The following is an 11,798-nucleotide window of genomic DNA, read 5'->3' on the forward strand; positions in this document are numbered from 1 at the left end:
TATTGCTTCCCAGTTTCTCAAAATTTTCAAACTCCCCTCCTCTTTTTTTTTTTTTTAGACAAATATAAGGCAGGACGTCTGGTGATCTTCCGACAATAGTTAAGAACGGGTATTTCATTGTTTATTATGTGAAATTTAAATTATGAGCGCAAACTACAACTTCCAGCATGCAGCTCGGCAAAGAAGCGTCATGACGACAACACGCGTGACCATGGAGGTGGGCTCCGGTGTGCGCTTGCGTACTTTGATCTGCCTGGGCCCGGACAACAGAATTGATCGGTGAGAACGGGCAGTGGTCCGCACCGGCGTCCAAATCTACACTGGAGGCGGAATGCGGTGCCCGGTTGTAAGGAGCTCACGGTAACGGCAAGAGGGTGTGTGCTACCTCTAGAGGGGGCGGGGCCTTGTAACGTGACGTCAGTGGACAGTCCACAACAATAATAGTGTTGTCTGTACTCTGTATTATTATATGTATGTGTGACCGCATAGTAACTGTAATCTTACATGTGTCATTACAACACTATCTGTACTTTCCCATGTGTATGTGTGATCAGTGTCACATGTGTGATGACATCCCTTTATGTGTAGTAATCCACTGATGGCACTATAGTTAATAGTTAAATTTAATAATCTATGTGTGATGACATCACTATATAGTATTCTAAGTACGCGTGTGATGACATCACTATATCTCTAGTATTCTACGTACGTGTGATGACATCACTATCTATAGTATTCTACTCTACGTACGTGTGATGACATCACTATATCTATAGTATTCTACTCTACGTACATGTGTGATGACATCACTATATCTATAGTATTCTACGTACATGTGTGATGACATCACTATATAATAATATTCCATCAAACACACACGTGAGGACATCACTATATCTATACTAACCTATGTATATGTGTGATCAGTGTCACGTCTGCTTGATGGCATCCCTTTGGGTGTAGTAATCCAATGACCACAACATAGTTAATCTAGGTACATGTGTGATGACATCACTATGTAATATTTCATCACACACACACACATGTGAGGACATCACTATATACTAACCCGTGTATACGTGTGATCAGTGTGTTTACTGACCCTTCTACTCCGTGCAGGACTGTAGAGGATCCACATAATATAAAGACATATATATTCTTGATGTTATAATGTATCCCAGCTTTATGTCACTGTCTGGAGGATGTATACACGCTGCTCCACATTATGTTTAGTGTCAGGGTCTTTATGACTGTAATCCATGATAAATACGGGGGTAGATGTGCAGTGCATTGTATAATGGCCTCCTGTACACTCTTCTCTCAGGCCGCCCGGATCTGTGTACAGACACTTGGCTGTTACATTAGGATACGAGCGCGCTGAACACACTACACCCTGTGTTGGTGGGTGGGCGTACAGCAGACTTGTGCAGGAGACATAAAGGAGCTGTGTCCTGCCGCTGACGGGTAGTCAAATCTCTCTCCCCGCTTCCCCAGCAATGTCTGTGTAGTTTGTATAGTCCTTCATCATAGGGGTCCATGTGATGCGATAGATCCGAGCATGCGCTGTGTATAGCATCTATGATGTGCAATGATTCATGTCACATGTGAACGCTGAAATAAAGTTGAGTCCAAGCGTAGCAGTTTTGACATGACATGTGGCCTTGCCCTAAAGTGTGTGTAACTATTAGCATGAATCAGTAAAGAACTGTCTGCACAATTCGTCCCTGGATATCAAGGCGCACGTGCCTATGACAACCCAGGCAGGAGAAGTGGGTGACAGAGTGGCTGTCAGATGAATTCTGCTCCATTCCGGCTTTACTGCACTGATTTCTGAGTGCAGAGAAAAGTGGAGGTGCAAGAACTGGAGACTTCTTGTAGTCTGCCGGTAACCAGTCAAGACACCTGATCTGCTGGGGTTCAGTAGAGCCGTAAGGGTGCAGTCACACGCAACAGATTGTGTTGCACATATTTCTGTGGCTGTATGGAACTTGCAGAAGTCTATGAACCCCGTACAGGTAAATGGAACTGATTTTATAGGAAAAATGGCCAATTTCTAATGGCTTTTTTTTTTTTTTTCAAAAACATTTCGGCCAGCTGTAGTCAAGAGGGAGATATTAAACACACTAAACAGTGTGTTGTGTTTTTTTTGTGTTTTTTTGTCTCGCATTTTTTGACTCCGTGGCGGGTTTTCAAAATTGCAGCAAGCCTGACTGTTTTTTTTCTCCTTCATTTAGTAAAGTTTCTCTCCCCTAGACTGCCATAGGTTTTTTTTGCTCTTCCAAAAAAAACAAAACCGCATGTGGTTTTTTTTTTTAATGGCATTTTCTTCAGAATCAATTTATATGTTGCAAAGAGGAATCTTTGCATCACATGATCTTTTAATTACATCATGTGAAAAACGCCACCTAAAAAAACCGCAGGTAGTAAAACACTATTAGCAAAAAAGAGACGCCACCAAAAATGGCAATAAAAAATTATTTTTGTTGCAGTTCCTACACTCCCATTTTACTAAGAAACTTAAGTTGGCCAAAAAAAGCACGAGTGTGTTTGTGTGTGTGTAGGAAGCCTAAGCCCATGTTCACACGTAGCGTAAACACGGCGGAATCTCCAACCATTTTTTCTGTGCTGAAATTCTGCTGCGGTTTGGCAACAATTGACATGCTGCGGAATGAAATTCTGTTTAGTATGTCAATTTCTGACCGCTTTTTGATTGGTTTACTCTCATCCACTTTGCTTCTACTGTAATACGCTGCGGAATTTCAGGCACAGAAAATCCGGTTGGGAATTCTGCAGTATTTACCCTACGTGTGAACATGGCCTACTATTTACTTTCACAGCAGGACACATAATGAATTCAGAGTACTAAATAGAGGAACATTATAAGACTAGATCCATAAACAGCAGCTTGTTGATGGCTTCTAGCAGCAGCAGTTTAGTTTTGGATACATTGCACGATATATATTTACAGAGCAGTTGTTAAAAACTTCAGGAAAGGTACTGAGCATATAACCCAAAGATGTTCGATTTTAGATCTGTTGACTATAGGGTCCGTGTTAAAGGAAACCTGTCAGCTCCTATTTGCCTATGAACCTGGTCCTAGGTGTAAAGGTGTAGCTTCACATCAATCACTTTAAAACCTTGATCACTCACAGTTTTGATGCAATTTTTTTAGCCAAACACAGAAGTGGCCAGTCTTTTCTTTATTCCTTTCCTTTCGGGTCCATTTGTGATTTTGGCTAAAAAAAACTGCACCAAAACCGTGTGTGTGATCCGGGCCTAAAGGGGTTATCCTGGCCTGGCATATATTGATAGTAGATGAATAGGATATGCCATTTCTCTGATCAGTAGGTATCTGTCCTAGAGCCGTGTTGCAGTTCCTACACTCACTGCTGGACCAAGAGTGGCGCTGTTTCAGGGAAAACGACAAAATTATCAGCTGCACTTTCTCGCGCAACCAACCCCTTCGTTGTAGACGTTGGTTAGTCAGACCCCCACTGATCAGACTTGGCGGAGGTATCCTAGAGCTGTGCCCTCAATGTTTCTGGTAGGAAACCCCCTTTATTTTTATTCAGTGATTCCATTTTTCTTTCCTTTCAGGCAGAGGGCCACTGCAGGAACACACCAAAACTGAATATGGGTGAGAAAAAACCAGAAGCGCTGGACTTTGTCAAGGATTTCCAGGAATACCTCACCCAGCAAACGCACCACGTCAATATGATCTCCGGCTCTGTGAGCGGAGACAAGGAGGCCGACACTTTACAAGGAGGTACGTGACGTGCCGACGCTTCATAATCACCCACCACCATATCACGGCCATTCCATGATACTACAAGAATCCACATTCTGCATAGCGCACAGGCTAGGAGCGTTTCCCCTAAATTACAAAAAACACTTCAGCAAATATAAGTCGCTGTCTTTTTCTGTCAGTTTGTTGAAAATTCTCTTCAGCCTTATCTTAGTCCAGCTTGGTGACAACCCTTGTGTCAGGTGACCTGCCAGCCATATTGGTTGTCACCCAGTTTTTCCATGGATACTGAATATCATTTTTAACAACTTGACAAAAGACGACTCCAGGGCTGGTATTTACAAGATATTCTCTTTACAAATTACTCTTAGTTGTTTCTTGATAGCAATTATCTGTACCCTAGTGATGTCATCGGTGCCTAATGATGTCATCGGTTCCATTGAATGAGTAGCCATGGGTTACTTTTATTTTCCTCATGTAACCCCCTCACGAATACTTTCCCATATTTAAATTTTTTTTTTTGCCATGAGATACCAAGGTTATACTGGTCATCTGAACTCATGCGGCTAGGGCTACGTGGCGACATTCAGACATGTGCGTTACCGCAATGAACTTGCAACGTTGCAAGAAATCCAGCGCAGGAAACATTGAGGGTGTGACCAAATGTAGTCCTAGCCTAATTCCAATATTACCGAATCCTTATAATGGGGGTGGTTAAAGGGGTTGTCCATTCCATATGCCCTTCTAGAGTCTGTTCACAAGCGGAAGATTTGCTGCAGACATTTCTGCGACTGAAAAAAACCTGTCCCAAATATCTGAATAGGGTTTGTAAAAAGTAATGCACATGCTGCAGAAATGACCCCATTTAGATGTGTGAAACTGATTTTTCATTAGAAATTTCTGGAACGGATCTGCCAGGTGTGAACGTACCCTTAGGCCTTATTCAGAACGTTGTATACGTCCGTGTGCTGGGCGTGAAAACAACAGACCGCACACGGACCTATGCAACTCAATAGGGCTATTCAGACGTGTAATTTTTCACTGCCTGTCCTATTTTGGTCCGTTTTTGCAGACCGCGCCGCCCATTGAAGTCAATAGGTGTGTGAAAATCATGGACGTCTTCCATGTGCTGTCCGTGATTCACGCACCAGTTAATAAAGAAATGCAGAGAAAAAAAAAATGGGCACCAACACGGACATAAAAACGGATGTCACTGTTTTTCCTCAACGCGTTTTTTTTACGCACGCAAAATGGACGCGTTTGTGTGGATCTAGCCTTCTGCTGAGTTTACACGTCTCGGATTTGTCGCAGATTTTCATTGTGGATTTTACCATTTGTAATGCAAAAGGCTGAGATCTGCATCAAATCCGCAACAAAATCTGCGACGTGTGAACTCAGCCTTAGGTATCAGCTGCATGATAGGACAACCCTTTATATTTACTGCCGTTCAGTAGAGTATGGAGCATACATTACACAGGAGTCCCGTAGATCAACCACAGTCTCCAACATCTAGTTCTGAAGGGGGAGAAGACATCCTGGCATTTGAATACTCTGCCCCCATCCAAAAATATTATTCTAGAACGGCTTCTTACTAGATAACGGACCATTGGGGAACGCATGAGAAGGGGTGTATATCATTTCTGGAAGCAACTGGAGATTTTCCTGACCCTATGAGACCATACAATATATTATTGCCTTCTTTTACTTCTCCAGACATCTTCACATGAGTCTTAGGCTTGATTTACACGGCACGGAAATACTATGGATTTTCTGCAGTATTTTTGCAGCAAAATACGCACTTTTTATGTGCGAATTTTGCTGCAGATTTTCCCCCTTCAATTAAAAGGCTGAAATACGCTGTAGACATCCGGAGCAGAATGAGCGAAAATACACACAATGCTCTGATTTGTTCAAACTTCATCCGCATGGCTGGAACTGTAATTTGCTGTGAATCCAGCCTTAGGGTCAGTTCACACTTTGCGTAAATACTGCGGAAAATCCGCAGCAAATACAGTAGCGGCAAAGTGGATGAGATAAAATAAATCTCATCCACACGCTGCTTAAATACGGAGCGGAAAAAATGCTTAGAAATTAACATGCAGTGCAGAATTTTTTTGCGCAGCATGTCCATTTTATTTGCGTAAATGCTGCTTATTTGTTGCAGGTTTTCCCCCATTGAATTCAATGGGGAGGTAAATCCTGCAACAAATAGTTGTTGCGTTTTTTTTATGCCAGGTTCGCAGCGATTCTACCGCAAAAACACAACTCAGAAAAAAAAAATCATAGTTACCCAGAAGTCTGTGTTCCTCCTTCCAGTGCGGCCTCCTGGGATGACGTTTCATCCCATGTGACCGCTGAAGCCAATCACAGGATGTAGCGGCGGTCACATGGGATGAAACATCCTCCCAAGAGGCCGGCCTGGATGACGTCAGAGGGCCGGCCTCCTGGGATGACGCTTCATCCCATGTGACCACCGCTGCAGCTTTCTCCTGGGATGAAACGTTCTCCCCGGAGGCCAGCCCGCTAGCAGGCCGGCTAAGTGCTGCAGTTTTCCGCAGCGGGCATTCCAGGAGGAAAATTACAGCTCGGTGCATTTTTTTTGCCCCAAGCTTAGCTGATACAATTTACCTGAACTGATACATTGTAGCAAACTATCAAGGCAGGAAGGAGATTTGTGCTTGCTGATGCATTTAGCACACAGAGGATTGTCTAGACTGGATACAATTGTAGCAAACTCTCAGTATCAGGGCTGTACGTATTTTTTTCCATTCAATGAAAGGCAGCAGAGATCTTGAATAGAGAGTAATTGGAATGTTAAGTATATTAAAAATGTGCATAATTTTTCACTTTACAAAAAATAAGCTTCATTTAAATGAGAGAAGCCATTGTCCAGCAATAACGCTGCTCGTACATGTGCCGCGGTAATTGCCGTGCGGCCAAGAACTGCAGGGCAAAAACTGCACACTGTTAGCTGCGGTTTCGCTGCAAGTACAGGTGGAGCACGTAATACCATGTGCTTCACCTGTAAACCGTATGCCGTTTTTGCCGCATTGTTCTTGGCCGCGGCATCAAGAGTTGATTCTCATAGGTTGTTATTCATCCCCATAATCCATGAGGACATTGTACTGTATAAACTATTCCATATTCACCCGGTCATCATGTATCTGTATCTGTGTGCTGACCCTTTCCTCGTGACAGATGGCAGAGAGGTTCTATTCATTGACTCACTTTCTATAAATCAGGGCAACCAAACCACGATGTGTTCACCGCTAACTCTCCGTGCCTTGCTCTACCGGCAGCTGGGACAGACAGTGATCAGAATGGGCTGGACCACCCGTCTGTGGAGGTGTCTCTGGATGATAGCGCCGGGATGCTGGTGGATGGCTTTGAGCGGACATATGATGGGAAACTAAAGTGTCGTTACTGTAACTATGCCAGCAAGGGCACCGCTCGTCTCATAGAGCACATACGCATACACACAGGTAGGACCCTGTCTGTATGCACTGGGGGGGGGGGGAGGGGGTACCTGTCTTCTCATTCTACAGATTTACATCCAGTAGGATAATTATTGCAAGTCACAAAGGTGTATTGACTTACAAACATTATCCTGGTGTCAGTGTTTATGTTTTTTATGGCCGCTAGGTCAGAAATATTGTAGTTGCATCACTGCTGCAGTTTTACGGACATTTTTTAAGGCGACTCCTGGTGTGGTGGAGCTCTAGCCTAAAGTTTATCAAACTAAGGCTCTGTTCACATCAAGTACGAGTCCCACATATGCTGTATTTTCCAGGTAACAATCCCAGCGTATACACCACACGTATCCATAGTGCTACATTCACACGACAGAAGCCGGAGTGTCCTTTTGGCCTCCGTTAGGCCAGGATGCCTTTTTTTTTTCTTCTTTGCACTGTATGGAAAAGCGTAAACCTACTACACCTTTCTATGCAGAGGCATCCTGCAAAAAAACATATACCGCGTGTTTAAAGAGCCTCTGTCACCAGATTATCACATCCCTATCTCCTATTGAATGTGATCGGCGCTGCAATGTAGAGAACAGCAAAGTTGTTTTTTTTAAAACAATCATTTTTGCCCAAGTTATGAGCAATTTTATATTTATGCAAATTAGCTTTTCAATGGACAACTGGCCGTGTTTTCTCGTTTTACCAACTGTGCATGTATTGTGTTTTTACCAACTGGGCGTTTTGAATAGAAGTGTATGACGCTGACAAATCAGCATCATACACTTCTCATCGTTCCCACCCAGCTTCTTTCACTGCAGACACACCGCGTGACGTCACCCACAGGTCCTTCAACATTGTCGTCGGACAAAGAAGATACATCGGCTCCAGGCGTCCAAAAGGTTAATATGCTCGTCTCTAGGGAGTTTGCTATGCTTACCTGCACATGGTGATGCTGCTGCAAATTCAACTGTACTCTGACGCCTGGAGCGGATGTCTTCTCTCTTCCGACGCCAAGATTGAAGGACCTGTGGGTGACGTCATGCTGTGTCTGCAGTGAAAGAAGCTGGCTGGGAATGATGATGTCACCCACAGGTCCTTCAACCTTGGCATCTGAAGAGAGAAGACACATCAGCTCCAGGCGTCAGAGGGTACAGTGCAGGGTATGTGCAGGTAAGCATAGCAAACTCCCTAGAGACGAGCATATTAACCTTTTGGACGCCTGGAGCCGATGTATCTTCTTTGTTCGACGACAATGTTGAAGGACCTGTGGGTGACGTCACGCGGTGTGTCTGCAGTGAAAGAAGCTGGGTGGGAACGATGAGAAGTGTATGACGTTGATTTGTCAGCGTCATACACTTCTATTCACAACGCCCAGTTGGTAAAAACACAATACACGCCCAGTTGGAAATACGAGAAAACACGCCCAGTTGTCCATTGAAAAGCTCATTTGCATAAATATAAAATTGCTCATAACTTGGCCAAAAATGATCGCTTTTCCAAAAAACAAAAACGTTACTGTTCTCTACATTGCAGCGCCGATCACATTCAATAGGAGATAGGGGTTTGATAATCTGGTGACAGAGGCTCTTTAAGTTTTTTTTTTTTTTAACATGGGAGTCTATGGCCTACGTCACAAAGTGGCATACGTCAGAGGTATACTTTGGGAAATGCTCCAGAATTTACATCTCTAGTGGAATAGTCCGTAATGATGTGAACAGAACCTACTTCACCGTGTTTGGTGTGTACTCTCAGCAGTGGCTCCTCTTTTATAGGCCAGGCATAATGGGCAGGACGTACGCCAAAAGAGTGTCCTTTTGGCATACATCTGGTTGGTATGTGTCAATATATTTTTTTAACTGTACTGAAATGTAGTAGACGGTTTGTTTTTTTAACATGTCTATTGGCTACATATGTAACAGTATGGTATACAGTTGCATATATTGGAGCTTTGCGTTCGGTTTGAGATTTTCGGTTAATTTCTTGACTATTACTTGAAAAAAGGCATATGTAGAACTAGAGCTTTGGATGAGATTTATCAATAGTGTCGAAGCACGGGTGCCACTGTAAAAGGCCCGGTATACATATATATATTTTTTTACTGTATTCTCCTGTATAGGAAAGCGTGCAAACTACGCTCTCCTATACGGTGAAAGAAAGTATGCTGACTAAAAAGGTCCGCTCAGTGGCTAGCACTATTCCCTGGGGTCCTGTGTTCGAATCCAACCAAGGACAATATGTGCATGGAGTTCGTATGATCTCCCCATGTTCGCACGGGCTTCCTCCCACACTTCAAGAAACACACTGATAGGTTCATTTGGAATTTAGATTGTGAGGCCCAAATGGGACAGGGACGATGCGATTGATGACAATTTCTGTACAGTGCGGCTGAATATGTTGGCACTATATAAAATGAATAAAAAAAAAAAAGCCCAGCAAGTGCTAAAAGGACACTTGTGGCATTCATCAGTAACATGGGACCCAACGGATACATGTTTTGCAAATGTGCAGGGAGCTTTTGTTTTTCTATTTTATTGCAGAACCCTTTAAATACTGAATTAAATTAGATTGGCTCCCGAATTCTGTCTTAATCTTGCTGACACATTTGTGTTTTTGACATTTTCTGTTTTTAGAGAAAAAATGCACCTGTATAATATTGTTTATTATTTTTTTCCGCCAGGTGAGAAACCACACCGTTGTCACCTGTGTCCCTTTGCATCAGCCTATGAGCGCCACCTTGAGGCTCACATGCGCTCCCACACAGGGGAGAAGCCTTACAAGTGCGAGTTATGTTCCTTCCGCTGCAGTGACCGGAGTAACCTGTCCCACCATCGGCGCCGTAAGCACAAGATGCTGCCCATTAAGGGCACACGTCCCACACTTGGCAACAAAAAAATGTGGGGTGTGCTCCAGAAAAAAGTCAGCAGCTTGGGGTACAGTCGTCGAACTCTTATTAACCTCAGCCCACCATCCATGGTGGTGCACAAGGCAGACTATCTGACTGACTTCTCCCATGAGATCCCCAGCATCCACAGCGAGGCCTATGAGAACCTAGCCAAGGCCACGCATGGATCCGGACTGTCTAGGGATCCACAAGAGCTCATGGTTGACAACCCCTTAAACCAGCTATCCACTTTGGCAGGACAGCTTTCCAGCCTTCCTCCAGATACTCAAAACCCTGCTTCACCAGACACAGGACCATGTCCTGATGAGAAACCATTCATGATCCAGCAGCCTCCAGCGCCGGCCTGTGCGGTCTCCACCATTGTTCCTCATGGTTCTTCCCCAGCCAGCCCTGAGGTCCGTCCAGCACACAATCACAGGAACTGTAGCCCAATGGCTGGCCCAAGCAGCGAGCGGAGTGGCCGGACCAGCACCCCCAGCATTAGCAACAGCCAACCTAGCACACCAGCCCCTGCCCTACCAGTCCAGGATCCACAACTTCTGCACCACTGCCAACACTGTGACATGTACTTCGCAGATAACATACTCTATACAATCCACATGGGATGCCATGGATTTGAAAACCCTTTCCAATGCAACATCTGCGGTTGCAAATGCAAAAACAAGTATGACTTTGCTTGCCACTTTGCTCGAGGTCAACATAGCCAACACTGACTTCTAGTGGCCTTTTACATTTTTATCTCACTCTGCTCCTCAGGAGACAGTCTGTCTATAGAGTGCCTGTCATTTGAGGAATATGTATAGGATGTAAGTATATATGTGTCTCTCATTTGGTCTGACTTGTAGACAACAAAATAAAAAAACGTCTGTCTTGAAAGTATTGAGGGAACCAAGACGGGTTAAGAGGCCAGAAAGTTTTGGCCATTGTCTTCAAGGACAGATGCCTGTAGAAATGAATTATGTGATATTTATGAACTGGACTAGGCACCTAATGTTTAGTTGTCTTCCCAGTTGTCTGTTGTCCTCGTGTTGCCCTCCTTGGAGAGTAAGGGGGGGGGCTCGTTTGAATAAAACTAATTTTCGTTGCGGAAATCTCACTATTATCGTACTTACGGAATAAAAAGAGACTGTTAGTTGGGATCTCCATGAATGTCGTAGACCCTGTCAGTACGATCTTTTATTGTCCATTATCGGGATACTACATTTTATTTTCTAGCGGCCTTGTGTATGGAGGGCTTGAATGAAGTCACTTAAGTTTTAATTATGATGATTTCCAACTGGAAAAAGTGTTTTTTATACATTAATTTATCCCCACTGGCTGTTAAATATGTCTGTACAGATCTATTCACAGTGTTTAGTGTTGCTCCAAAGAGTCAAACTTCTTTGTAAACCACGCTGTTTAATAAATGTGTGTTGTCTACCCTCTTCACCAGTGTCCTCTAAGGCATACCTAACTTTTCAGAATGACCTATCATATGTGTGTACATGAGGAATAACGCTTTCTGGCCATTATATGACTTGTATTCTGGATTTATTTTTTTAGCAGTTTCCCCTCTGCAGGCTTTATCCTAGTTGTCTGTGATTCTGAACGCTATCATGTCTTCTATACACTGCACACAGAGAAGAGGAAAGTCCTGCTCTCCTATCTCGATCAATCACATATATAGAAGCAGCAGCATGGAGAAGATTAT

General features: G+C 43.7%; 1 protein-coding gene across 4 annotated transcripts; it reads left to right on the plus strand.

The window, feature by feature from the left end:
• Positions 1-104: 104 nt before the first annotated feature.
• IKZF5 (IKAROS family zinc finger 5) lies at positions 105-11,534 on the plus strand. Of its 4 annotated transcripts, none has more exons than XM_075843193.1 (4): positions 106-374; positions 3,598-3,766; positions 6,988-7,227; positions 9,884-11,534. In XM_075843193.1, exons 2-4 carry the CDS (start codon positions 3,634-3,636, stop codon positions 10,819-10,821), a joined length of 1,311 nt encoding a protein of 436 aa, XP_075699308.1. In that variant the 5' UTR covers positions 106-374; positions 3,598-3,633; the 3' UTR covers positions 10,822-11,534. The 4 variants fall into 4 exon arrangements, with proteins under 4 accessions (XP_075699311.1, XP_075699308.1, XP_075699309.1 ...); XM_075843194.1 differs by having other exon boundaries at positions 106-360; XM_075843195.1 differs by having other exon boundaries at positions 107-374; positions 7,045-7,227.
• Positions 11,535-11,798: the final 264 nt, after the last annotated feature.

This window comes from Rhinoderma darwinii, chromosome 11 (genome assembly GCF_050947455.1).
Source record: "Rhinoderma darwinii isolate aRhiDar2 chromosome 11, aRhiDar2.hap1, whole genome shotgun sequence".
Taxonomy (NCBI): Eukaryota; Metazoa; Chordata; class Amphibia; order Anura; family Rhinodermatidae; genus Rhinoderma; species Rhinoderma darwinii.